The sequence below is a fragment of the Ornithorhynchus anatinus genome, chromosome 14 (assembly GCF_004115215.2).
Source record: "Ornithorhynchus anatinus isolate Pmale09 chromosome 14, mOrnAna1.pri.v4, whole genome shotgun sequence".
Lineage (NCBI taxonomy): Eukaryota > Metazoa > Chordata > Mammalia > Monotremata > Ornithorhynchidae > Ornithorhynchus > Ornithorhynchus anatinus.
The window spans coordinates 52,694,268-52,721,116 of record NC_041741.1 but is presented as its reverse complement, the minus strand read 5'-3'; the positions used below and the strand labels follow the sequence as shown (position 1 = coordinate 52,721,116).

Here is a 26,849-nt window from a genome sequence, read left to right as displayed (position 1 = left end):
CCTCTGCCTCGGCTTCTGCGGCCGAGTCCCGCAGCTCGGACGCGGTGCCCAGCTGGATTCTCTGGGACCCCTCCCCGAGACAGCAGCAGCAGCAGCAGCAGCAGCAGCAGCAGCAGCAGCAGCAGCAGCAGCTCTGGAGCTGGGGGAGGGGCCCGAACGTCAGGCTCCCACTGATGCTCTCAGGAACTCTAACTTCCGCAAACTTCCACAAAGGACCTCTCCAGAAGCGGGGGGCAGGGGTGCCCTTGTGCTGCAAATCGTGTGATGGGAGTCAGAGCGTCGGCAAAGGGGCATTCAGAATTCTCCAGGTCCAACAGTCGCCATCCTAGCAGCCCCATCCGGGATGGGGCATTGACGGTGGAGGGTTGGGGCCCGGGAGGAGAAGCGGGAGAAGGCGAGTGTTGACCATAGGGTCTGTGGGGGGTGAGGAGAGGCTTCCCCGCATGCTGGGAGACCGGCATCTCCGTCCTAGTACAGCTGAAGCTCTGGGAAGAGGAGGGGGCTTGACCTCCCCACAGCCACTGTGCTGGCCCAAGGGGCTTTGGCCCTACCGATGGGGAAGTCGGGATGGGGGGAGGGGGGGGCGGGGGAGGAGCCGGCCCCCTCAGGGCTCCACCAGGAGAGGGCAGCGGGCTTAGGATAAGGGGCCTGAGACGCGGTCGAGGGGCTCCAGGGAGGATAAATAAAAAGGAGATAAAGACCCGGGCTCCGGAGGGTGAAGAAGATCCGGGAGGATGAGGGGGACTCCACAGAGGGTTTGAGGGGCACAGAGGCCAAGGAGGTCAGCTCACACCAAGCATATATTTTATTGTTGGTCCCCGTGGGCCCGGGAGGCAGCACCCGGCCACAGGGGGTCCCGGCGGAATGGGGGGCGGGGGAGAGGGGAGGGGGGGGTGGTCACGACTACACGGACACACGGACCCGCACGCGGCATACACGGACCCGCATGGGCACTACACTAGCATGGAGAGCGGCCGGCAAGCGAAAGGCGTGGCCAGGCACAGCGGGGGCGGAGGCGGAGGCGGAGGCGGAGGGGAGGGTCTCTCCCCCAAGGGAGGGGCCTGGCCCCGGCCCCAAAAAGGCAGCCCTGGCGGGGGTGAGGGGCAGCGGGAAGGAGCCCCGGCCAACCAGCTCCGCCCCCGCATCCCTCCGGCGGGCCTGCCCTCCTCGTCCCCCCAACCGGCCCCCCTCCATCTCGGGCAGAGCCCGGGGGGTGGGGGGGGGGCGGTAGGTGCGGCACACACAATCTGTTCGATTTCTCTATAAAAATTAAAACTCCTTTAGAAATGAACTTGTCTGAGGGGCGAAGGGGTCAGGGAGGTTGGTGGGTGGGGAGGGGGCCAAGGGCCCTGGGCCAGCCAGATTGGGTCAGATGCACATCTTGCCCCTTCTCCCCGATCCCAACACTCTTCAGAAGCTGCCGGGCCCAGCTCTGCCTAGGGCCCCCACCTGCCCCCCGGGGCTGCCAGGGCAGAGGGAGAGGGAGGGTGATCTGGAGGAGGGGAGGGAGGCGGGGAGCCAGGCAGAGGACCCCGTGGGGAGGAGGAGGAGGAGGCGGCGGCCGCCGTCCACCCCGTCTGGGGCTCGACCCGGAGAGCGCGGGCCGGAACGAGGCTCTGGGGGTGGTCAGCGGGAGCTCCGACCCCAGGGGCTCCAGGCGAGGGGATGACAAGGAGTCTCGGGGACCCGGGAAGACGCCTGAAGCTGACTGGACAGACGGGGCCGGGGGAGGACAGACGGGACCGTGTCCGTCGGGACCCGCGGGGCCCTCCCCCTCCGCCGCGAGGGCCGCCGGCGCCCGTCCGACCCCTTCCCCCGACCCCACCCCCAGCCAGGGTTCAGCTTTGGTCTCGGAGGGGGCGACTGTGGCCTCACGGAAACGGACCCACGGCCCCAGGGCTGGCGCAGGCCGGGAGCGGGCGGCCGGGCGGGGCAAAGCCGACTTGGGAGTGAGGCTCGGGAGGGCGGGCGGACGGATGGACGGACAGACGGGCGGTGCGTCTCTCCGCTCGTGGAGGGTGGCGGGCCGGTGGGCGGGTGCGCGGGCCGGCGGGGGGCCCTACTCCAGGTAAATGTCCTCTGTGGGGCAGGCGAACTCCAGGTGTTCCTGGTAATACTCCAGAAAGGCGCGGCTGGAAGCGGAGAGCAGCGGGTTCACCTTGGGGTCACCACCCAGAGGCCGCTCCACGCTCCAGACGCGGACGGACGGTTGGGGCAGAGGTGGGGGGCGGGGGGGGGGGATACGCCCGCTTATTGTTACAGCGTTCTCTCCCAAGCGCTTAGTACCGTGTTTTGCACACAGTAAATGCTCAATAAAAACGAATGAATGAATGAATGAATGAATGGACGGTGCACGTCCTGGCTCACCCGACGCTCTGGGCCACCGGCCGCATGGACTCCTGCGAGACGAAGACGTGGCAGGCGAAGCGGCTCAGCACGGGGTGTTTGGTGATGAAGCCGAAGTAGCTGGGAGGGGGAGAGGGAGGGCGGCAGGGTGAGGGCAGGGGAGGGAGGGCAGGGGAGGGGACTAGTGGGCCGGGGAGGGGAGGGGAGGAGGCACGGCGGAGGAGGGGGCTGGCGGGGCGGGGGGAGGGATGGGGGCGGGCAGGGGAGGGGACTAGTGGGGCGGGGAGGGGAGGAGGCACGGCGGCGGAGGGGGCTGGTGGGGCGGGGGGAGGGATGGGGGCTGGCGGGGGGGAGGGGACTAGTGGGGCGGGGAGGGGAGGAGGCACGGCGGCGGAGGGGGCTGGTGGGGCGGGGGGAGGGATGGGGGCTGGCGGGGGGGGAGGGGACTAGTGGGGCGGGGAGGGGAGGAGGCACGGCGGAGGAGGGGGCTGGTGGGGCGGGGGGGGGGGTCTCACCAGCTGTTCCGGGGGTGGCAGCCACAGAAGGAAATGTTCTTCATCTGGAAGAAATGGCTGCAGCGTTCCGCCTGCGAAGAGAGGCGGAGCAGAGCTTGGCCCCGCCTCGCCCACTCCCTCCTGGCTGTCCTGCCCGGCCGAACCCCCCACCCCCGAGAGCTCAGCCGGCGCCCCCCGCCCACACTCCCCTTCCCCTCCGCCACCCGGCCGACCCGCCGCCACCTCCTCATCTGGCCCCAGGGCGCTGAGGCTCAGCTTGACCCCCTGCAGGGAGATCTCCAGGTCACAGGACGCGGGGGGACGCAGGTGGACGGTCAGCTTCCGAGCGGTGGCGATCTGTGCCGACCAGGAGGGGGTCAGAGCCAGGGAACCAAGCAGAGGGACAGGGATGGGCGGGCTTCGGGAGAGGGGCCGGGGGGGGGGCGGGGTCCTCAGACCCTCCCCGGCCCCCTCCCAGCCTGCCCGGAGCCCGCGGCCCCTCACCTTCTGCATGGCGGCACACAGGATGCCGTTCCCCTGGTGGTGTGGAACTTCCACGGAGCCCAGGAACTGGACGTTGAAACGCTCCACCCAGCACGGGCCGCGCTTCACCCCTGCCCCGGCACGGTCGGGCACAGAGGAGTGAGCGAACGAGGCCGGGTGGGAGGAGGCTGGGGCGGGGGACAGGGGTGGGGACGGTGGCCCTGGGGCGGGGGCCCGGGAGGGGGCCCTGATGGGGGTGGGGGTGGGGGCGGGCAGAAGCCGTCGGCGGGGCGGGGCGAGGGCAGGGGCTGAGGACTGGGCAGCGAGCAGGGCGGGGAACGGGCCGGGGGCGGGGAGGGAGTTGGGGGGGGGGGGGGAGGGGAGACATACCCAGCAAGTCTTTGGCAGGGCCGAACACCTCGTGGGCGTAGAAGGCTGGGAATATGCCCTGCTCCCCGGTGCGCATGTTGTACCCCCGAAACCAGAAATCGGCTTCCTCGGCCTCCACCAGCACCGGGTCGTCCACGTCCAGTTCCAGCTCGTCGGCGTGCCGGGGGATGAACCTAGGGAGGGGCAGGGGCACGCCGATGCCCCGGGGCCCGGAGCGGGGGAGCCGGCCGGGCCCGGCTCGCGGGCTACTCCGCCCGGTTTTCAGCAGTCTGGGGAAAGGCCCAGGCGGGTCCAGCCCCCCGGCTCCGTCCAGCTGGCTGGACCCCCCCCCCCCACCCGCCTTGCCCGCTGCTGATCCTCGAGGGGTGACAGGGGCCTGATCGGAGGGTGGGGAGGGGGGAGGGGGCGTGGTAATTGTTACCTGAAGACGGCGCGGTGCGTCTGCTCCCTCTCCTCCCCGCTGATCATGCAGGAGAAGAGGCCAAAGGACTCCGTGCCTGAGGGGGAGGAGAGTCCGGGGGGTAGCTCTGAGGAGTGGGGGGGGGGGTGGTCTGGGCCCGGGGACCTGGGGGGCGATGTCTAGGCTCTGGGGAGTGGGCGGGGGGTCCGGGCCTGGGAGCCCGAGGAGCCTGATGACTGGGCTCTGGGGAGTTGGGGAGTTGCGCGGGGGGGGGGCGGGGGGGGGGGCGGAAGGAGGGAGGGAAGGGGGTCTGGGCCTGGGGGCCCGGGAGGCGAAGTTTGGGGTCGGGGGGTGGGGGGGGGGGGTCAGGGCCCTGTTAGGGCGGGGAGAGGGTCTGGCCGGAGGAGTGGACCGGTCTGGGCGGAGGGGGCGGGCGGGGGAGAGGAGGGTCTGGGTCTAGGGAGAGGAGGAGTCCGCACTCGGGCTGGGGTCCCGGAGGGCACTCACTGGAGGAGCGAGAAGTGCTGTTGACAAACACGTTGAGGAATTTCTTGGAAAAGTGCAGGTCGGGGGCGTCCGGGGACGAGTCCCCTGCCCTGGGGGAGGAGGGGCCCGAGTCCTGGGCTCGGCGGCCCAGAAGCAAGTCGCTGTCGTCGCTGTCGTTGTCGCTGTCGCCGCCGCCGCAATCGCCGCTGCTGTCGCTGAGGGTGGAGCAGCAGCGCTTCAGGCTCACCAGCTCCAGCTGCGTGTTCTCGTCCACCACCAGCGTGTACTTGACGGCGTCGTACACGAGGGACGCGTCGAGGGCGGGGGCCGCCCCTGCCCGCCCCGGCCCTACCTGCGGCCCCCACCTGCCCCCCTGCCTTTCCTCCTCTTCTTCGTCGTCGTCGTCGTCGTCGTCGTCGCCGCCCTCGTCTCCCCTCTCCCCCTCCTCCTCCTCCTCCTCCTCCTCCTCCTCTTCCTCTCGGCCCTCCTCCTCCCCCCGCTCGCGGCCCTCCTCCTCCTCCTGCTCCTCCTGCTCCTCTTCCTCGTCCTCCGAGTCGGCGGCCACGCAGCAGGGCTTGGCGCGGCCACTGTCCTGGGGCCGTGCCGGGCCCGCGGGGGCCCACACGGGCGTGATGGTGTCGCGCGTGGGGTTGCTGAGGAAGAGGAAGGGCCCGGGCCGCGGGGCGGCGGGGGCGGCGGGGCCCGGGGGCCCGCGGGGAGGGGGCACCTCGGCCTCCCCCGCCTGCAGGGAGCAGCGCAGCGTCTCCATGTCCACCAGCTCGATGGTGGCCGGGCCGGGAGCCGCCCCCCGCCGCCTCCGCCGCCGCCGCCGCCGCGGCTGCTGCTCCTCCACCTCCCGCTCCCGCTCCCGCTCCCGCTCCTCCTCCTCCTCCTGCTCCTCCTCCTCCTCCTCCTCCTCCTCCTCCTCTTCCTCGTCCTCCTCCCTCTTCTTCTTCTGCCGGTCCCGGCGGGGCTTGGGCGCCGGCCGCTCCTCGTCGCCGTCCTCGTCGTCCTCGTCGTCGTCCTCGTCGTCCTCCCGCTCGGCCCGGGCCTCCTCGTCGGCCAGCAGGTCGGTGGCCGCGCCCAGCTCCGAGGCCGGGGAGATGGTGTCGGCGGGCGAGCGGGCCGCGGAGCCGCCGGCCGGGGACAGGCACTGCGCGGGGCAGCGGATGGGGTAGGAGCCCTCGGACATCATGCGGCTCACCACGTTACTGAGGAGCCAGGGCGAGTCCGAGTCCTCGCTGAGGTCCGGCTCCGACTCCGAGCCCGACTCGTACTCGCTGTCGCCCGCCGGCCCCGCCGCCCCCGCCGGCCCCGCCGGCCCCCCCGGCCCCCCCGGCCCCACCGGCAGGAAGAAGGGGCGCGGGGCGGGCTGGCCTTGGGGGGGCTCGGGGCGGGGCGCGGGGGCGAGGGCCGGGGCCCGCGGAAGGAGCGGGGGGTCGTCGGGGTCGGAGCCCGGAGACGACGCCTCTTCGATGGAGTTGGTCAGATGCGAGGAGCGGCCGCCGCCGCTGCTGCTGCCCCCGCCGCCGCCGCCGCCGCCGCCGATGCTGCTGCTGCTGCTGCCGCCGCCGCCGCCGCCGTCGCTGCTCAGATCCAGCTCGGTCTCCGAGATGGACGAGATCATGTGGCCGCGCAGCCGGCCCCCGCCCAGCGCCGCCGCCAGCTCGCCCTCGTCCTCCTCCGACTCGGAGCCCGAGCCCGAGCCGGGAGACGACAGGTCCTCGCTGCCCCGCCGGCCGCGGCCCCGGCCCCGGCCCCGGCCCCCGGACCGGGAGGTCAGGTCCGCCTCGATCCCGGGATCGGAGGACGGGGACGAGGTGCTGTCGGGCTCGGGCAGCGAGCGGGGCCCCGGCCGGGCCCAGCAGGGCGGCTCCTCCTCCTCGCCCTCGCCCTCGCCCTCGCCCTCTACGTGGCCCTGGGCCTGGGCCTGAGCCTGGGCCTGGGCCTGGCCCTGGGCCTGGGCCTGGGCCTGGGCCTGGGCCTGGGCGGCGGCGGCGGCGGCGGCCTGCAGGTTGCGGTTGGGGTCGGGTCCCGCGGGCTGCGCCCCGGCCCTGTTGCCTTGGCAGTCGAAGGCGGCGGGGCCCCGAGGGCCGCCGGGGCCGCGGGGACCGTCCTGCACGCACGAGTGCGGCGGTGGGGACCGGCGGGCTGCGGGCGGGGGAGAGCGGGGTCAGCGGGGTCAGCGCCTCCCCCCGGGGCCCGCGACCCCCCCGGCGCCCCCCCCCCCCCCCCCCGGCCCCGGCTCTCACCGTCGTGAGGGGCGGCCGGAGGGGAGCGCAGGACCGTCTCCTGCCACGTGGCCCGCGGGGAGTGCGGGGGGCTTCTCCGGCTGGGCTTCTTGTTGTTGTTGTTGTTGTTCAGAGAGTCCTGGGGTCGGAGAGGAGGGGAAGGTAGAGCGGAGCCGGGGCCGGTGGGCCGGGCGCGGGGAGAAGGGTAGACCGGAGCTGGGCTGGGGGCCGGGGGGAGCCCGGACCAGAGCTGGACGATGTGGGGGTGGGGAGTAGATCGGAGCCGGACGAGGGATCGGGGGCGGGGGCGGGGGGGGGGGACGGGACCTGGGGGCCGAGGAAGGGGGAGGTTGAGCCGCAGCTGGGCTGGGGGTGGGCTGGGAGGAGAGTCGGGGGGCAGGTCTGTGGGGGATGGGGGGAGGGAAGGCAGGCCGGGAGAGAGGGGTGACCAGGGGAGGATCAGGGGGAGTGTGACTCACCTGGGTGCCCGGGGCAGAGAGGGACAGGGTGGTCGGCCTGTGTGTGTGCGTGTCCTCGGGGGAAGGAGATGGGATTGGGGCCCCCCGGCCAGTGCCTTCCCCATCGTCCCCTTTTCCCTCCTCCCCCCTCTGCTGCTCTTCCTCTTCCTCCTCCTCCTCCTCCTCCTCTTCCTCTTCTTCCTCGTTTTCATCGATCATCTCGAATTCCTGGAAATCATCCTGGAATGTGCAGATGGGGTGCAACTGCTCCGAGCGCCCCAAACTCAGGCTGTCCTGGTGAGGGAGAGACGGAGACAGCAAGAGACAGAGACCGACAGAGCTGGTGAGACAGAGGCAGTGAGAGGCGGGCTGAATGAGACACAGAGACAGAGAGAGACTGATGGAGGCAGAGATAAGATAGTGAGATAGATCTGAGTCATAATCATCATCATCATCATCATCATGGTAAGTGTTAAGTGCTTACTATATGCCAAACGCTGTTCTAAGCGCTGGGGAAGATACAGGGTAATCAGGCTGTCCCATGTGGGGCTCACACTTTTCAATCCCCATTGTCCAGATGAGGTGACTGAGGCACAGAGAAGTTAAGTGACTTGTTGAGTGTCGGCAGGACTGTGTCGGTCAGGTCCCCCTTCGAACGGAACCGGGGATCTCCCTGAGGGTAGGCCGGTGCCTGTCCTCCTGCACAGATTCAAGGCTCCTAATTCAGGGCACCGAGTCTCTTGGGATCTGCCAGAATCGATGATGGAGTCAGACCAGAAGGTAAGAGACAGAGACATAGGCCAACAGCCAGAGGAAGATGGCAGCAACAGACAGAATGAGCTGGTGAATCAGTATCGGTGAGAGACAGAGCTGAAGAGTCAGAGACAGTGAGAGACAGGCAGAGCTAGAGTCGGAGTCAGCAAGAGACGGAGGCAAACACCTGGTGAGAAAGAGACTACAGGAGAGAGGAAACGGTCAGAGCTGGTGATCAGAGACAGTGAGAGACAGAGCTGGTGGGTCAGAAAGAGTGAGAGACAGAGCAAAGGAGGAGGCCGAACCTCAAGGGTTTTGGATCCCCAGGTTCAGGCCCGGCACCCAGGGCCGGGGTGGGATGAGGGGGAGGAGATATTGTGCAGCTCCAAAATTTGGCCAAAACAAATCAGTGAGCCTTCGTATCTGTCCTGTCCTTGGTATTTGCGGAAGTCACCGTTGTCAGCGGCAGGGCGGTTATTTGTATAGTTTCAGCCCACCAGTTCCCTATTCAACGCGGATTTAGTGCCAGACCCCTTCGTGTCCGATGTTGCCGGTGCCACCGTCATTTCCTTCAGCTGCCTGGTCCTGGGGCACTCCCCAGGCTCGGGTCTGGGATGGACCCTCTCCCCAAGACTCTCCTGCGGGCTCATGCCTGCGGGCAGGGCAGATCTGAACCCTCTTTTACAGGCTCTAAGCTCCCATCACCTCACGATTAGACTAGCGCGTTGATCTCACGGCTCTGCCACCTCCTCCTTCGGTATTGCAACCTGCTGCCAGAACATCTTCCTAAAACGTCATTCAGCACACATCTCTCCACTCCTCAAAAATCCTATGATTTCCAAATGACCTCTGCATTAAGCAAAAACTCTTGCCTGTGGGCTTGAAGGTTCTCCATCCGTTCTCTCCTTTTTACATCTCAGCAATCTTCTCCCCGCACTCCCACCTCACATTCTTCGCTTCTTCCCAGTGAACCTTCTCACAGTTCCTTGCTCTCACTTATCCCGCTTCTGGCCCATTGCTCCTACTCTTGCCTGGCACTCTCTCCACCTTCAAACGTGCAACACCGCAGTCCAGCTTCAAAGGTCTTCTGACAGCCCTCCTCCTCCTCCAGGAACCCTTCTATCAATCGATCGATCGATCGATCGATCAACCCTATTTATCGAGAGCTTACTCTGTGAAGAGCTCTGTACTAAGCTCTTGGAAGAGTACAATACCAGAGGGTCGGTAGACATGTATCCCTGCCCAAAACGAGCTTACAGTCTTAGAGGGGGATTAATGCCAACCTCCCCAGTTTGTAGAAACCCAACAGCCACTTCAGCACGTATGAATATACAACTTCCCTTAGCATTTTAATTCGCACACTACTATGCATCTATCCGTTTCTCTGTCCATATTACCCTATTTTTTGAATTATCCATTTTTAATCTGTTCCTTCCTAACTGCCCATCTCCCCCATTAGACTGTAAACTTCTTGAGGTCAGGCTCCTTTGTACTCTCCCAAATGCCCGGAACAGTACTCTGCACCAAGGAGATGTTCGATCAGTTCTACTGATTAATTGACCTGAGGCCATTTCAGGTCCCTGCACCGTGGAGAGCCAGGAGTATGGCCCCCTACTCATGGAGTAGTATGGCCCCCTACAGATGAGCTCAGCCAACTGTCCTGAACTCAGAAAAGCCCCAAAGAGCTCCCAGACCCGACACAGACTTGTGTGTGGGGAGAGGGGCTCGGAGTCCACAGATGAACCGTAACCCTAAATTTTCCCGGAGTTTTCAACCTAGGGACCCAAGAGTGTGACCCAGAGTTGCTCTCCCTACCCCAGTTATCTTGCGTCTGCTCCAGCGTTTTGAACAGTTTGGCACCTAGTAAGTGCATAACAAATAGGACGATTATTACTATATTATTGTTGTTGCTGTTATTGCCCAAGCAAACCCTGGGGCCTCGATCCTCGGAGTTTGCTCAGGCAGTAATAATAATGATTTATTAGCATATTTATTATACACTTACACTGAGCCAACCACTGTACTAAGAACTAGAGCGGACATGTGATAGCCAGTTTGGACTCTGTCCCTGTCCCACGTGGGGCTCCTAGTCTAGGTAGGAGGGAGAGTAGCTATTTAAATCCCCATTTTACAGATGAGGAAATTGAGGCACGGAGATGTTCGGTGACTTGCCCACGGTCACACAGCAGGCAAGTGGCCAAACTGAGATTAGAACCCAGGTCCTCTGAACTCTCAGGCCAGAGCTCTTTCCGCCAGGCCACACTCCTTCACCAGACACCGTCGCTGTGCTCCTTCTCAGTCAACAAACTGGGGGCCAAATGGACTGGAGGCCTTCCCTTGGGACCACCCGCTGCCCCCTGGCCTCCCCCTACACACCTTCTCGTAGTGGTCAGAGTCGTAGTTTAGGCCAATGCCGCAGTCGTCGGTGATCTCGGACAGATCCTCATCATCAAACTCCTCCAGGCTGATGTCCTGGGGCGGCCTAGGCAAAAGGACGGGGCATCAGGGCCGGCCCTCACTCACTTCTCCAGCCGCCTCCAGACTTTCCTCCAGCCAGGGCTTCACGTCCTCCGCTCTGTATGGACCGGTCTGGAGACTGGAGACTGGAGCCAGGGAGTGGAGTGGGGAGCTAGGGGCTGGGAGCTGGTCCCAGTGACTGGGGAGCTGCAGTGGGTGCAGGGGAAGTAAAAGACTGGTGGGGGGAGGAGGGGGGAACTCTGATATTTTCTGCTTATTTTATTTTTCATCAGTGACTGTGTTTCTATGTGTCTCTGCCCCCGAGACTCTGGCTCTGTCCTTGGGACTGTGTCTCTGTGAGTCTCTCACCCCAGTACTGTGTCTCTGTGAGTCTCTCACCCCGGGACTGTGCCTCTGTGTGTCTCTGACCTCGGGACTGCGCCTCGCTGTGTCTCTGACCCTGGGTCTGTGTCTCTGTGAGTCTTTGACCCCGGGACTGCGTTTCTGTGAGTCTTTGACCTTGGGACTGTATCTGTGAGTCTTTGACCCTGGGAAGATGATTCTGCGAGTCTCTGACCCTGGGACTGTGTCTCTGTGAATCTCTGACCCGGGATTATGTCTCTGTGTGTCTCAGATCCTGGGAGGGTGTCTCTGATTCTAAGGCGGTGTCTCTGACCCCGGGACCGAGCCCCTGTTTGTTTCTGACCTTGGCTCTGTGTCTGTATGTATCTCTGACCCCAGGACTGTATCTCTGAGTGTCTCTGACCCCGTGACTGTGCGTTTGACTCCAGCACAGTGTCTCGGTGTGTCTCTGACCCCAGGACTGTGTGTCTCTTTGACTCTTTGACCCCAGGATTGTCTCTCTGTGTGTCTCTGACCCCGGGACGGAGTTCCTGTGAGTCTCTGACCCCGGCACTGTGGCTCTGTGTGGCTCTGACCCCGGGATTATGTCTCTGTGTGTCTGTGACACTCTGGGACTGTGTTTCTGTGCGTCTCTACCCCTGGGACTTTGTGTCTGTGAGGTTCTGACTCTGGGACTGTGTCTCTCTCTATCTCTGACCCTGACACTGTGCCTCTGTGAGTCCCTGACACCAAGACAGTGTCTCTGACCCCATGACTGTGCCTCTGTGAGTCTCTAACCACGAGACTATGTCTCTGTGAGTCTCGGACCGCGGGACGGTGCCTCCGTGCGTCTCTGACCCCGGGACTGTGTCTCTGTGAGTTTCTGACCCCGGGACTGTGCCTCTGTGAGTCTCTGACTCTGGAACGCTGTCTCTGAAAGTCTCTGACCGTGGACACTGTGCCTCTTTGAGTCTCCGGCCCCGGAACTTTGCCTTCGTGAGTATCTGACCCTGGGACTCTCTCTGTGTCTCTCCGTGTCTCGGACCCTGGGATTGTGTGTCTCTGACCCCGGCACTTCGACTCTGTGGGTTTCTAATCCCAGTACTGTGCTTCTGTGAGTCTCTGTTCCCGGGACTGTGTCTCCGTGTGTCTCTGACCCCGGGACTAGGTCTCTGTAAGTCTCTGATCCTGTGACTGTGTCTCTGTGAGTCTCTGCCCCCGGGACTGTGTCTTTGGGAATCTCAGACCCCGGGACTAAGACCCTGAGCCGACCCCTTTGTGTCCGGGGACTTGATTCTTCCCTTCCTCCTCGTTTCGGCCTCCCTCCCGCCCGCCCCCCATCCCCCGGCTGGCTCAACCCTCAGCTCTCTGTCTCCTGACATGACCCCTCCCCTCTTCCTCTGGACTCTTTGTGTCCGCATCCCGCTCCCTAGGCCGTCATTTACACCCCCCTCCACCGCCCTTCCTTGATCCAGTCCTCTCCACCTGGCCGGTCCCCCTTCCCCTGTTCCCCTCCCTGAACGGTCTCTCTTGCCCCTCCCTCCCCCCCCCCCCGCCCCAACCTGTCCTTCCTGCCCTCGCCGCCCGCCACCACTGCCTCCACCCCGCACACTTTCAATGTTGTCCCCGAGCCCCAGGCCCCAGGGGTCGTCGGGCCGGGCCGGGCCGGGCCGAGGTACGGAGATGCCGGGTGAATGGGGAGATGCTCCCACCCGCCGGGCAACCCCTATCAGCCCAGCCCGCGGTCAGTCAGTCCGCGGTCAGTCGGCCCCCTGGAGAACCGAGCTAAATGTGGCGGCTGCGGGGAAGCAGCAGAGCCGGGCTGAGTCCCCGCGGGCGGCCCCCTCCCCGCGCGGCGCAGCTCCGCGCCTCCCCACCCCCCGCCCCCCGCAATGCCGAGGCCCCGCGGCGCAGGATCGGGGCGGGGCCCGCCCGGCCCGGGCCCGCAGCCCGCCCGGCCTGGGCCCGCGGCCAGCCCGCCCCAGCCTCTGCGCCCGACACACCGGGGGGCCGCGCCCGGGGCAGGGCCCGGGGCAAGGGCAGGACCGGAGATGGATCGGGGGTCCGGGGCCCGGGGCCTGCAAGATGGGGCCGGCGGAGTCCGCGGCCGCCAGCTGTCCAGGGCCAGGAGCGGGGGGCGGCGGGGGCAGGCCAGGGCGCGGGCCAAGGGCACGGGGGGCGGGGGACAGCGGGGACACACGGGAGGCCCGGATCGGAGGCCCGGGTCGGAGGCCCGGGTCGGCGGGGCGGGCGGGGCGGAAGGCCCAGAGGCCCAGGGGTTGGGCCCGGGACGAGGAGGGCAGCGCGGGGCGGGCGCGGGCTGCAGAGGCCCGAGGGGAGCCCGAGGGGTGCAGAGGGTCCGGCGGCCTCAGAGGGGTCGGGGGAGCGGAGCAGGGGCTCCCTCCGACAGGAAAGGGAGGCCGGGGCTGGGGAGGGTGCGGGGGGGGGGGGAGGGGGGCCGGAGGGGTCGGGGGAGGGCGGGAGCCTGGGGCCAGGGGGCAGACGGGCGACGGGCGACGGGCGAGGGCCTGGGGTCCTACCTGCATCCCGGCGGGGACAGGGAGTGGAAGGTGGACAGAGAAAACATCTCCGCCCGATCCGCCATCTTCTCCCGCGGAGAGGCCGCCGAACTGCGGGGGGAGGGGGGAGACCCGCTCGCGGTCACTCGGCAACCGGCTCGCTCCGACCGACCGCCGACGGACTCGGCGACAGGCCGACAGAGCCCCGCGACACACCGACACCGCGGCAGCACAGGCGGCGGCGGCGCCGCGGGAGGCGGGGGGGGGGGGGGGGAGGAGGACAGGGGAGGGGGGGAGGCCCGGGGACGGGGGGAGGGATGGGATCCGGGCGGGAGAAGCTGGTTGGTGGACGGGATGTGGCGACGAGGACGCGATCTGGGCGGGGAGGGATCTCGTGGAGGGATCCGGGCAGGGAGGGATCTCGGGGAGAGAGGGAGGAAAGAATCCGGGCGGGGAGGGATCTCGTGGAGAGAAGGAGGAAGGAATCTGGGCAAGGAGGGATGTCGTGTAGGGATCTAGGCGGAGAGGGATCTCGTGGAGAGAGGGAGGAAGGAATCCGGGCAGGGAGGGATCTCGTGGAGAGAGGGAGGAAGGAATCCGGGCAGGGAGGGATCTCGTGGAGAGGAGGAGGAAGGAATCCGGGCAGGGAGGGATCTCGTGGAGAGGGGGAGGAAGGAATCCGGGCAGGGAGGGATCTCGTGGAGAGGAGGAGGAAGGAATCCGGGCAGGGAGGGATCTCGTAGAGAGGGGGAGGAAGGAATCCGGGCAGGGAGGGATCTGGAGGAAGGATCTGCGCGAGGGGATCTGGTGGAGCAACTTCGCCGGTCGGGGTGGGGGTGGGGGGGCGGGGGGGCAGGGGGGAGGGGCGGGAATCACCCTCCGCCGGGGGTCCAGCGGCGAGGCCGGCCGGGCGCTGTCCTGCCCCCGGGGTGCTGAAACGGCTCCGGGGAGGCGGGGCCGCCGGGCGCTGTCCGGCCGCGGTGCTGAACCGGCCGCCGGGGGCCGGGGGCCGGGGGCCGGGGGCCGGGGGCAACTCCCCCAGGGCCCGGAGAGCCACCCATCGCCCCCGCCGCCTTCGCCCCGGAGGACACTTACCCGGCTCCCAAACGCCGCTGCGCCTTCCCCTCGCCCGCCCGACCAGACCCTAGGGGGCCTGGGGCCCTACCGGCCGCGGCCCGGCCGCATACGGGACCGGGCCGGTCTCGGCTGGGCTCGGCTCGGCTGGGCTCGGCTCGGGGCAGGAGGCGTCAATGGGCCAGGGAAGGCCCCAGCTGCTGGCTTGATGGTGGCATCATCGGGCCCCCGGGAGCCGTTGCCATGGGACCGGAGCTGGGGAGCAGAAGGCCGCGCTCGCTCGCTCCCTGAAAGGAAAGGCCCCCCGAGGGCCCGGCTCCGCCAGGCGGGCCTCGGCCAGCCCGGCAGAGCTTCTGCTCTTCGGGACTCGCGGTAGCCAAGTTCAGCGGCACAGGCCGGCGAAGAAGTGGAGGAAACCCTGGCAGACAGAAAGCCCGACTCCTCCGCCACCCCTTATCCCCCTCCATCATCGGGAAATCCATCAATCCATCGATCGAGCGGTAGTATTCATTGAGCGCTTCTCTGGGGCAGAGAACCGTACTAAGCGCTTGGGAGAATACGATGGAGTCGGGGGACTTGATCCCTGCCCTCAAGAAATTCAGATCTAGCTCGGGAAGCAGAGTCTAAAATATATTACAACTAGGAGGAAGCAACGGAGTATAAGATAGGTACAGATGGGCTACGGTGGAAGTGGGATTGAGTATCCTAGTGCTTAGGTGATGTAGAAGTGCTGAGGCGGCAGCGAGAAGGGAAGTGGAGTGGGGATACGAGAGATGATTCGAGGAAGCGCTCTGGAGGAGGTGTAATTTGGGAAGAGCTTCGAAAATGGCGAGAGGAGGGTTCTATCGGACGCAGAAGGGGAGGGGGTTTGGACAGGAAGGAGGATGTGAGCAAGAGGTTGGAGACGAGAGAGAAGTGAACGAGTTCCAGTGAGTAGATGGGCTCGAGAGGAGAGAAACATGTGAGCTGGAGAAACACTGGCTCAGTCAAACGATCCGTCCGTGATGTTTATTGAGTGCCTAGTGAGTTTGCAGCACCGGGAAAGACGTATTCTCCGCCCTCAAGGAGCTTACACTCGAGGAGGTCTGTCTCTGGGGAAACCCAGCCTCCTCACGACTCGGGGAGGGCTCCTTCCCCATTCTTATCCCCTCTCCTGCCCGCCTTGAGACCCACCCTGACCTTTGTTCAGGCAGAGACCAGACTGACTCCCTGTCTTGTCAAGAAACCCACCCTTCGCACATGTGGAGGGGCGGAAAGCTCATTCTGCCCCGCCCTGTTCCGACCTTGTGGAGCCTCCCTCTGAAGTTCTGACCAATTTCTGAAAACCCAGAACTGCAGAGAAGCCCCAGAATGAATGAAATCAAAGTGAAATCAGATTGAAGGCAAATACACTAAATCCTGTCTGTCCCACCTTCACAACATCGCTAAAATCCGCCCTTTCCTCTCCATCCAGACTGCTACCACGTTAATACAATCACACACTCATCCTAACCCGCCTGGTTGACTGCATCGGCCTCCTTGCTGATCTCCCAGCCTCCTGCCTCTCCCCACTCCAGTCTATACCTCATTCTCCTGTCCGGATTATTTTTCTACAAAAACGCTCAGGACATGTCAACCCTCTCCTCGAAAAACTCCAGGGGTTGCCCATCCACCTCTGCATCAAACATTAACTCCTCACCATTGGCTTTAAAACGCTCCGTCACCTTGCCCCCTCCTACCTCACGTCGCTCCTCTCCTACTATAACCCAGCCCCCACACTTGGCTCTTCTAACGCTAACCTCCTCACTGTGCCTCGATCTCATCTGTCTCGCCGCCGACCCCTCGCCCACGTCCTGCCTCTGGCCTGGAACACCCTCCCTCCTCAAGTCCACCAGACACTTATTATCCCCGCCTTCCAAGCCTTCCTGAAGGCACATCTCCTCCCAGAGGCCTTCCCTAAACCCTCCTTTTCCTCTTCTCCTACTCCCTTCTGCATCGCCCTGACTTGCTCCCTTTGTTCTCCCCCTCCCCACCCCAGCCGCTCAGCACTTATGTACATATCCGTCATTTATTTATTTATTTATTTATTTATTTATTTATTTATTTATCTATATTGATGTCCGTTTCCCCACCTCAAGACTGTAAGCTCATTGTGGACAGGGAATGTGTCCGTTTATTGTGGTATCGGATGCTCCCAAGCGCTCAGCGTAGTGCTCTGAACACAGTGAGTGCTCAATAAATACGATCGAATGAATCGAATGAATGAATAGACATTTTCCTGGTGTGTCCTGCCTGCGTCCATCCTGCCTCTAGCCACTGTTCTCGTGGGCCATGGAGCCCAGGGGAAGGAAGAGCCTGGGGCCTAATCTCTTGGGCTTCACGCAGTACCACAGTCCTGAGCCCCTCTAGCTCCCTCAGAGGGTGGCCCCGGCTGGCACTGAAGAATTCCGGTCGGCCCTTTGTAGACACCATCAATTTAACGTTACATTACTTGGCAGCAGCCTGGCCTAGTGGAGAGAGAATGGGCCTAGGAGTCAGAGGACCTGGATTCTAATCCCGGCTTTGCCACATACCAGCTCTGTGACCGTGGGCAACTCACTTAACTTCTCTGTGCCTCAGTTTCCTCATCTGCAAAATGGGGATTCAACACTGTTCTCCTACTTGGGCTCCATGTGGAACCTGATTTACCTTGTACCTACCCCAGCGGTTAGTGTAGTGCTTGGCACATAGTGAGAACCGATACCACAGTTATCATTATTAACTTTAAACGTCATAAGGACACACCCAGAAACATACTTTATACAGGTTTGTAGAACCTTTAGAATTGGTGAAAGTGGCACGTGAGGCAACCTCTGACCCTCTCCCGGACTCCAGAATCATTACACTTCACTTCATTCAATCGTATTTATTGAGCGCTTACTGCGTGCTGAGCACTGTACATAGCGGTTGGCAGGTACAGTTCGGCAACAGATAGAGACGGTCCCTACCCAAAACGGGTTCCCAGTCTAGAAGCGGGGAGGCGGACAACAAAACAAAACAAACAGACAGGCATCAATAGCATCAAAATAAAGAGGTATAGCTATATACACATCATTCGTAAAACAAATAGCCTAATGAATATGTGCCTATATATATACGAGTGGGGGGGGGGGGTAGAGCAGAGGGAGTGGTGGCGATGGGGAGGGGAGGAGCAGCGGAGGAAAAGGGACCTTAGTCTGGGAAGGCCTCCTGGAGGAGGTGAGCTTTCAATAGAGCTTTGAAGGGGGGAGATGAGCTAGTTTGGCGGAGGTAAGGAGGGAGGGCTTTCCGGGCCAGAGGTAGGAGGTGGGCCAGGGGTCGACGGCAGTACAGTCGACAACAGTGAGGAGGTTAGCAGCAGAGGAGCAGAGTGCGTGGGCTGTGCTGGAGAACAGTAATAATAATGTTGGTATTTGTTAAGCGCTTACTATGTGCAGAGCACTGTTCTAAGCGCTGGGGTGGATACAGGGTAATCAGGTCGTCCCACGTGAGGCTCACAGTTAATCCCCATTTTACAGATGAGGGAACTGAGGCACAGAGAAGTTAAGTGACTCGCCCACCGTCACAGAGCTGACAAGTGGCAGAGCCGGGAGTCGAGAAGGAGAGAAGGGAGGTGAGGTAGAAGGGGGCCATGTGATGGAGAGCTTTGAAGCCAATAGTGAGGAGTTTTTGCTTCATACAGAGATTGACAGGCCACCGCTGGAGATTTTTGAGGAGGGGGGTGACACGCCCAGAGAGTTTCTTTAGAAAGATAATCCGGACAGCAGAGTGAAGCATAGACCGAAGCAGGGAGAGACAGGAGGTTGGGAGGTGAGGAAGGAGGCTGATGCAGTAATCCAGTCGGGATAGGATGAGGGATTGTACCAACAAAGTAACGGTTTGGATGGAGAGGAAAGGGCGGATCTTGGCGACGTTGTGAGGGTGAGACCGGCAGGTTTGGGTGACAGATTGGATGTGTGGGGTGAATGAGAGAGAGGAGGCAAGGATGACACAAAGCTTGCGGGCTTGTGAGACAGGAAGTATGGTAGTGCCATCCACAATGAGGGGAAAGTCAGGGAGAGGACAGGGTTCGGGAGGGAAGATAAGGAGCTCAGTCTCAGACACGTTGACATCCCTCCCAAGTCCCCATGAATAAGTGGCAGGGGGGAGGATGGACGGTAGGATCCAAGGTGTAAGGACATTTAAAATAAAAAATACCAGACTTAAAAGCATCTGGTTCCATGCCAGGACTGAACAAAGGACAGATTACTCAAAAGCTAAAGAAGCAGCAGGGCCTAGCGAAAAGAGCACAGGCCGGGGAGTCAGAAGGACATAGGGTTCTCAACCCGGCTCTGCCACTCGTCTGCCGTGTGATCTTAGGCAAGTCACTTCACTTCCCTGCGCCTCAGTTACCTCATTTGTAAAATGGGAATTGAGACCGTGAGCCCTACGTGGGACAGGGAACGTATCCGACCCGATTACCATGTATCTACCTCAGAGCTCAATACAGTGTCTGGCACACAGTAATCGCTTAACAAGCACCACAATTATCATAATTATTAGAAATAATAGTATTAGTAAAAGTAATAATAATAAAACAAATGGACATCTTAGCCCCACCTCAGGAAAGTTCTCTGGATGGGCCCTGCCGGAGGCTAAGTCCCAATTCACTTACAGGGGGTCTCCGAGTCGATCCGTCCCCCCGCCCAAGCCCAGCCTGGGTCTGTGTTCAGCAGGTCACTGTTCCTCACCCTTCCTCGCCCTTTCGAGATTGGGATTGAGTCAGGACCTTTTTCTCATACGCCAGACACTGAACTGGAGGGAGAAAAGATACCAGCAGAGAGAGCTGGTAGAAAATTGAGACAGATCTGGGGACTAAGGGGACACCGCAAGGATGGGACAGACAGACGGGGACAGGAGGAGGGTCTGGGGGGAATAAATCCCAGAGAGGGAGAGCTTGGAGAAGGGGTAGGGACCGCAGGCCTGGGCAGGGGGAAGCCGAGGTACAGCCCAGTCCTGAGGTGAGGGGGAGAGCAATCGAATAATCTATCCATGGAATTTACTGAGTACTTCGCCACGCGCAGAACACTATACTAAGGTCCCGAGAAGCAGGCTGGCCTCAGTGGAAAGAGCATGGGCCTGGGAGTCAGAGGACCCGGGTTCTAATCCTGGCTCTGCCAATCGTCTGCCGGGAGACCTTGGGCAAGTCACTTAATTTCTCCGTCTAAATTAACTCCTCTGTAAAATGGAGATAATAATGACTTGTGGTATCTGTTAAGTGCATACTATGTGTAAAGCACTGTAGTAAGTGCTGGGGTAGAGGCAAGATAATCATGCCCCATATGGGGTTCACAGTCTAAGTATCAACCAGTCAATCAACGGTATTTATTGAGTGCTTACTATGTGCAGAGCGCCGTACTAAACACTTGAGAGAGTACAAGAGCGTTAGCAGATACGTTCCCTGCCCATAACGAGTTTTCAGTCTAGAGGACGAGTTTACAGTCTAGAGAGCTGTAAGTAGGAGGGGGAAGAGGTATTAAATCCCCACTCTGCAGATGAGAGAACCGAGACACAAATGAAGTGAAGCGACTTGCCCAAAGTCACACAACAGGCAAGTGGCAGAGGTCGGGGTAGAACCCAGGTCCTCCGACTCCCAGGCCGGTGCTTCCTCTACCAGGCCACGCCGCCGCTCGTGACTGAGACTTGTCATTCTGCGTCCATTCTGATTTTATCGTAGCTACCCCAGTGCTTGGTACCAAGCTCGGCACACTGCAAGGACTTAATAAATAGCGTCACAGAAGTACGGATGGGGGAAACGGCACAGCGCGAGCATCCGTACGCAGGTGAAGCGGTGCGGTCCAGTGACCCCAGCGCACGCCTGGGACTCAGCGAACCTGGCTTCTGATACCGGCTCCGCCACTCGTCTGCGGTGTGACCTTTGGCGAGTCCCTTAAATTCTCTGCGTCTCGGTTTTCCTCCTCCGTAAAATGGGGATTAAGAGCCACGTGGTTCACGGACATTGTCCAGGCCGATGAGCTTGGATATACTTGTTAATGAGCTTGTTAATGAATTGTACATCGCCTCGATTCTATTTAGTTGCCATTGTTTTTACGAGACGTTCTTCCCCTCGACTCTATCTATTGCCATTGTTCTCGTCTGTCCGTCTCCCCCGATTAGACTATAAGCCCGTCAGACGGCAGGGACCGTCTCTATCTGTTGCCGACTTGTTCATCCCAAGCGCCTAGTACAGTGCTCTGCACATAGTAAGCGCTCAATAAATAAATACTATTGAATTACCCCACCGCTTAAGGCAGGGCCCGGCCCAGTCCCCTTTAGACCGTAAGGCCGTCGCGATTAGGACATAGGTCTGCTTTACTGCTATACCGTAACTCTCCCAAGCGCTTAGCACGGGGCTCTGCCCGCAGTAAGTGCGCGGTAAATACGAGTGACGATGGGAAATGCTTAACAAACACCAGTAAAAAGGAAAAAAAAAAAATGTCGCGCTAGAAGCGCGATGCCGGGCAGCCCAGGGCCGCTTCTCGGGAAGGTCCGGGCCCCGCAGCGGCCGCGGCTCGACGGCTTGCCCCGTAACTCGGGGCTACGGGCCCCGTCGCGCCGCGCCACCTTGGTTCCCCGGCGGGGTGACGCGCTGCCCACCGACTACAACTCCCAACATGCTGCGCGGCTCAGGGCCGCCCCCGCCCGCCCCCGCCCCCCACCCCCGACCGCGCGAAGCACGCCGGGAGGGGCGGGACTGCGGAGGGCCGGGATCTCAAGCCGCGCTTCAGCTCCACCCTCCGAGGCGCCGCACGAGAAGAATCAAATCCGGGCGTCCCCAGAGTCTTTAGGACATTTGTTCGTAATGCCAACTAGTTCTCCCTGGATTCCCCGCTCCCCGAGTATCCTCCCCCCCTCCTCCCCCCCGCGCCCGCCTCGGAATAGTCGGTCTCGGCGTGCGGCGGCGTCGCTCATTGGCTGGCGGAGGGTGGCGGACCCCGCCACTGGGGCCCGCCGGGGGGAGGAGGCGGCAGCGCGGACGCCGCCGGTTCCACGTAGGCCCCGCTGAGCGGCTCCGCCGAGCCGGCGGCCGACGGGTCCCGGGCGGTGGCTACGCCCTCCTCTAGGTCCCGGCCTTCGGGCGGCAACACCCGGAAGGGGAAGTGGGAGGAGGAAAGCCGGCGCCGGCGGAAAAGACGCCAAGGAGGGGGTGTTGGAAGTAACGTCCACGGCCGGTCCCCCATCCCCTTCTACCCCGCCACCTGGCCCACCTCCAGCTCCACGGAGCGGCCCGGCCCGGCCCGGCCCCTGCACTCGGGCCACGTGGACGCGAGTCTCTCCCGCCGGGGAGAGGCGTCGCCACGTGGCCTAGCGGCGAGAGCCCGGGCTCGGGAGTCGGAGGATGTGGCTTCTAATAATGCCGGCTCCGCTTGGGCGACCCGCTTCACTTCTCGGTACCTCGGTTCCCTCGTCTGTAAAATGGGGATTAGAAGATCGCCAGCCCCACGCGGGACAACCTGATCGCCGGGTCTCCACCCCGGCGCTTAGCACAGCGCTTGGCCCGTGGCACGCGCCGCTTAGATACCATCATCCTTATTATTATCGTTAGGTCAACACCGCCCGGGTGAGCACACGAACCGATTCGTCCCATCGTTTTCATGAAGCGCTTACTGTGTGCGGAGCGCTGAACTAAGCGCTCGGAAAGGACAATTCGGCCATAAGGCGAGACGGTCCGGCCCCCCCACCGGATCGACAGTCTAGAAGGGGGAAGACGGACATCGATATAAATAGATGGATTTCTAGATATGCGCAGGTGGTGTGGGGCGGGGAGAGGAGGGAAAGGGAAAGGGCAAGGGGAGCGAGTGGGTGTGACGCGGGAGGGGGGAGGAGCTGAGGAAAAGCGAGGGGGAGAGGTCGAGGGGCGCCGGGGACCGGCCTCAGCTCCAGCCCCAAAGGGTCGGCGGGGTTGGGTTGGGGGGGGGGGGGGAGATGCGGAAACCCCGGCGCCGTCAGCCCGGGAGTTGGAAATCATCTCCCCGCGGCCGGTCTGGCAAGACGGTTTGGTCCGGGCCGGGGCTCGACGGGGCCGCGCCGGGTCGAGGAGCCTCATAAAGCCCGCCGCCGGCCTCCTCTCACGCCCGAGTGCCGCCGTGTAAGGCGACCCCCGGCTGCGGAGGAGCAGCCGTCGGGGCGGGTTGGGTCGGTCGGTCCCCGAGGAGCCGCTGGGCTGCCCGCTCCGGGACCTCCCGGCCGCCCCTTCGGCTCCGCCGGGGGGATGGTTTGGGACGAAAGCGGGGTCGGGTCCCGAGGGACGGGGACCGGGCTGTTGGGGGGAGGCCCCGCGGCCGCCCCCGGCTCCGTGCGGGCTCCTGGGAGAGGGCGGCGGGCGGCTCCGAGGCCCGGGAGCGGCCCACGTGGAGGCGAGTCCGGCCCAGCGGCAGGAACGGGGGCCCGAGGCCGGGCCCGCGGAGCTCGCTCGTCCTCCCTCCCTCCCTCCCGCCCGCCGCGGCGGGACCGTGACGAGCCCCGGCCTGGGCTCCGCCCTCGGCCGCCGCCATTGGCCAAGCTGGCTGGGTCTGTCCCGGGGATTGGCTGCGGGGGACGGGGGAGCCCAGAGAAAACCACCGCGGCCGACCCGAACGGACCAGAGCCGGGTCATGGAGGCGGCGGCGGCGGCGGAGCCAGGGGCGGCGGAGGAGCCAGGGGCGGCGGAGGAGCCAGGGGCGGCGGCGGCGGCGGCGGCGGCCGGTCCCGACGGCGGCCAAGAGGGGCGGCGCCGAGCTTCGTCCCTGAGCCGAGAGGCCGAGCTCCGGGCCTTCCGCTGGTGCCGGGAGTTCCTGGGGGGGGCCTGGCGGCGAGTGCGGCCCGAGGAGCTGGGCGTCAGCCCCGTCAGGTGGGCGGGGGCGAGGGGAGTAGAGCCCCGGGCCCGGGATTCGGGGAGCCGGAGAAGGAAGAGGGACGCCGACGCTTGGGGCGGGGGGCGCCCCGTGGAGGGCCGCGGGCTCTAGGGGGGCCGGGGCCCGTCGGGAGCGAGGACGAGCTTGTCCTTGTTCGCAGCGGTGGCCTCAGTAACCTGCTGTTCCGCTGCTCCCTCCCCGAGCACATCCCCAGCGTCGGGGATGAACCGCGCCAGGTGCTGCTCAGGGTCTACGGGGCCATTCTGCAGGTGAGGGGGGAGGGGGGGGGGGCGGGGGCTGGAGAAGGGCCCGCGGCCGGGCGGGAGGTGGGGGGTCTGGAGGCGAGGCCTGCCGGAGGGGGGGCTCTTCTTTCCCCCGACCGGGCCGAGCTCCTCCCGCAGGGTGTGGATTCCCTGGTCCTGGAAAGCGTGATGTTCGCCATCCTGGCAGAACGGGAGCTGGGCCCGCGGTTGTACGGCGTGTTCCCCGAGGGTCGGCTGGAGCAGTACATCCCGGTACGGACCCCCAGAGCCTCCCCTGCCCCCTCGCCCCGGCTCCCGGCCTCAACCCCTCCTTCCGGACACCCCTTCTGCCCTTCTCCCCCCCCCCCCCCCCCGAGCCCCGCCTCCTCGGCGATGGGGCGCGGGCCGACGTCTCTGACCGCCGACTGACCCGAGTAGAGCCGGAGACTGCAGACCCGGGAGCTGCGGGAGCCGGGGGTGTCCAGGGAGATTGCGGAGAAGATGGCTCGTTTCCACGGAATGGAGATGCCGTTCAACAAGGAGCCCCTGTGGCTGTTTGGGACCATGGAACGGTCAGTGGGGGCCGCGGGGGAGGTGACGCTCCGTGATGTCTTCGCCCGCCCCCCCCCCTTCCCCCCGTCCCGTCCCGTCCCCTCTCTCGCGAGGGAGACCGAGGGGAGGACCTCTGGAGAATGCCCATTCCCATCCCCGGACCCGACCGTGCCGCCGTTGGGTTAACCTAACCGTTAGGTTAGGTTAGGGTTGTGCCGCCGTTGCCGCCCCGTGAGAAAGGGAGGAAGTGGGGGGAGCCGGCTCCGGGGAGGACCTCCCGGGGCGGGGACGGCCGTCTCGGTCGATCCCACCCGGACCCCTCGTTTTCCCCCCCCCGGGTCCAGGTACCTGAAGCGGATCCAGGATCTGACCCGAGGACCCCCCGCCCGGCGGCCCAGCCTCGACCTGCTGGAAGCCTACCATCTGGCAGATGAGATGCTCAGCCTCAGGTGGGGGTGTGCTGGCCGGAGGGGTGCGAGGGGACCCGGCTCCCTGCCGCGGGAATAGTGACCGTCTCGGGTTAGGGAGGAGAAGGCTCTGGGCCGGTAACTGGAGGACGGGCCCCAGAGGCTGGAGGGGAGCATCAACCTCGGGAGCCCAGAGGGTAGAGTAGACCCCCCCCCCCCGCCCTCCCCCCAGCCCCCTGCCTGGCTGCCGGAGGGGCCGCCTAGGGCTCGGATCGGGTTCAGAGCTGGTGAGTCAGGGATGACGAGCCGACGGTCCCGGTCCGCCCCTGGTCACTCCTGTCCAGGCAGCTGTTGGAGTCAACCCCATCGCCTGTGGTCTTCTGTCACAATGACGTGCAAGAAGGTGGGAAGGGGCAGAGGGAAAGGGGGGTTGGGGGGCAGGAGGGGTCCAGGGGAGGGGGGCAGGAAAGGCCTGGGGCCAAAAGAGGCTGGGTGACTGGGGGAGGGGGTGGGCTCCCTGGGGCTGATTAGGAAGCCCCCGTCCCCAGGAAACATCTTGCTGCTCTCGGGGCGCGACGCTAACTCCTCCGACCGGCTCATGCTCATCGACTTCGAGTACAGCAGCTACAATTACAGGTGAGGCAGGGGGGTCGTGGGGACAGGGACTGGGGGATGGGGGTGGAGCTGGGGGGAGGAGCTGATCTCTTCTCCCGACTCCTCGCTCCAGGGGCTTCGACATTGGGAACCATTTCTGCGAGTGGGTTTACGACTACAGTCACGACCAGTGGCCGTTCTACCGCGCCCGGCTCTCTGACTACCCGACCCGGAGCCAGCAGGTATAGGGCCGGGCCGCGTCGGGAACCCTCGTGGGACTGTGTCTCTGACCCTGACCCTGGGGTTAGAAGGGCCTCCGGGTCCATGGTGACGATTAGGGCCGAGGGAAGATGCCCCGGGATTCCCCCCATCCGAGGTCCCTGTCCATCCCGCAGTTGCACTTTATCCGTCATTATCTGTCAGAGGCGTTGGGTGGCGCGACCCCCTCCCCTGAGGAACAAGAGCGCTTGGAGGAGGAGATGATCTTGGAGATCAACCGGTGAGAGGGGCAGATTAAGGATGTTGTTGGGGGGTGGGGGGCGCCTTGGGCGCACCGGTTTGGGAGCCGGGGGGATGGGGCTAGGAGCTGCTTTCGGTGAACAGAGCAGGTTGGGTTGTGAACCCACTTGCTCCCCATCCTCAGAATTCCCGGTCCCTGAAGAGATGCAGCGGGGACCCAGGCTGTTCGGCGAGTCTTGCTCAGTGCCATCCACAGTACCCATTCTCTGCTTTCCAACCTCTCATCCTCCTCCTTTTCAGATTTGCTTTAGCCTCACACTTCTTCTGGGGACTCTGGTCCATCCTGCAGGCCACCATGTCTACCATCGAGTTTGGGTACCTGGTGAGTGGGGCGGGGCTTGGACGGCAGTTTGTGAGGGCGAAGACGTGGAGGGTTGGGCCGCTTTGGGGGAAGGTAAGGGGGTGGGGACTGGGCTGCATTTGGAGGGGCAGAGAGAGAGAGAGGAGGTGGAGGGCTGGACATTTCTTTCAGCTATTGCTGCCTCGGTGGGGCCCAGAGCCCACATCTTCCCACTTCCTCATAGCTGAGCCAGCCTGCCCCTGCCTCAGAAACCAACCCCAGTATGGTACGGTAGACTGGGAATAGACTGGGAATCTGGAGCAAGGGCCAGTCTGGGCAAGGGTCTGCCCTTCCAGAGGGGTCCGGAGGAGCTGGCATCTCCTCCCGTCTATGGCATGGTGGTGACCTTCTGTCTCTCTCCCCAGGAGTATGCCCAATCCCGTTTCCAGGCTTACTTCCAGCAGAAGGCGCAGTTGACCTGAGCCTGCCCAACCGGAGGGTCGTTGCGTCCCTGCCAGCCACAGCGCCCGCGCCCCCTCCCAGGCAAGGGACGGGGGATGGCCCCCCGGCACCGGCCTCCCCCCCTCTTTACCTTCCCCCCTCCCCCTCCCGGAGCGGGCCGAGGCCGGAGCTCCGTATCCCTTCAGGCCGGGACTGGGGAAGGTCTGAGAATGGGAGGTGGGAAGAGGGGCAGAGAGGGCAAAGAGAGGGCTGGGATGGGTACGAGCCTGGTGGGGCGGGGCCTCCGACAGGGGACCAAGGTCCAGTAGGGCCGGACCAAGGTCCAGTAGGACCAGACCAACTGCTGGAAATTCCTGAATCTTTACCGGGGCTTCTGTGACCTCTTCAGCCAGTGGCCAGAACGTGAACAGGAGGGAAGGGCGGAGGGGGATAAGCAGGGTGCAGCTGTTCACCCTGTGGACCCCTCCTCTGTGTGATCTTTCTCCCCCCG

The 26,849-nt window shown here is 63.9% G+C and overlaps 2 protein-coding genes across 2 annotated transcripts; one reads left to right on the top strand and one right to left on the bottom strand.

Annotated features, from left to right (window-relative positions):
• Positions 1-782: 782 nt before the first annotated feature.
• Positions 783-13,615, bottom strand: MAPK8IP2 (mitogen-activated protein kinase 8 interacting protein 2). Its single transcript, XM_029078693.2, has 15 exons — positions 13,381-13,615; positions 10,418-10,523; positions 7,310-7,582; positions 6,852-6,969; positions 6,578-6,750; positions 5,510-6,535; positions 5,083-5,431; positions 4,621-4,947; positions 4,135-4,210; positions 3,714-3,886; positions 3,345-3,454; positions 3,084-3,197; positions 2,862-2,932; positions 2,368-2,466; positions 783-2,132 (listed from the first exon to the last, which is right to left on the bottom strand). Exons 1-15 carry the CDS (start codon positions 13,443-13,445, stop codon positions 2,060-2,062), a joined length of 3,153 nt encoding a protein of 1,050 aa, XP_028934526.1. The 5' UTR covers positions 13,446-13,615; the 3' UTR covers positions 783-2,059.
• Positions 13,616-20,923: 7,308 nt separating this feature from the next.
• CHKB (choline kinase beta) lies at positions 20,924-26,748 on the top strand. Its single transcript, XM_029079563.2, has 13 exons — positions 20,924-21,268; positions 21,466-21,695; positions 23,108-23,299; positions 23,464-23,572; positions 23,705-23,818; positions 23,984-24,117; positions 24,442-24,546; positions 24,849-24,907; positions 25,053-25,140; positions 25,232-25,340; positions 25,494-25,597; positions 25,858-25,939; positions 26,323-26,748. Exons 1-13 carry the CDS (start codon positions 20,924-20,926, stop codon positions 26,377-26,379), a joined length of 1,728 nt encoding a protein of 575 aa, XP_028935396.2. The 3' UTR covers positions 26,380-26,748.
• The last annotated feature ends 101 nt before the right edge of the window (positions 26,749-26,849 follow it).

Coding starts and splice junctions, on each gene's coding strand:
- MAPK8IP2 (XM_029078693.2), bottom strand. CDS start 13,445: ATGGCGGATCGGGCGGAGATGTTTTCTCTGTCCACCTTCCACTCCCTG. Junction 6,970..7,309: donor TCTCTGCCCCGGGCACCCAG/GTGAGTCACACT, acceptor CTCCGACCCCAG/GACTCTCTGAACAACAACAA. Junction 3,887..4,134: donor ACGCACCGCGCCGTCTTCAG/GTAACAATTACC, acceptor GCCCCTCCCTAG/GTTCATCCCCCGGCACGCCG.
- CHKB (XM_029079563.2), top strand. CDS start 20,924: ATGCCGGGCAGCCCAGGGCCGCTTCTCGGGAAGGTCCGGGCCCCGCAG. Junction 25,341..25,493: donor ACCCGACCCGGAGCCAGCAG/GTATAGGGCCGG, acceptor TCCATCCCGCAG/TTGCACTTTATCCGTCATTA. Junction 25,940..26,322: donor CCATCGAGTTTGGGTACCTG/GTGAGTGGGGCG, acceptor CTCTCTCCCCAG/GAGTATGCCCAATCCCGTTT.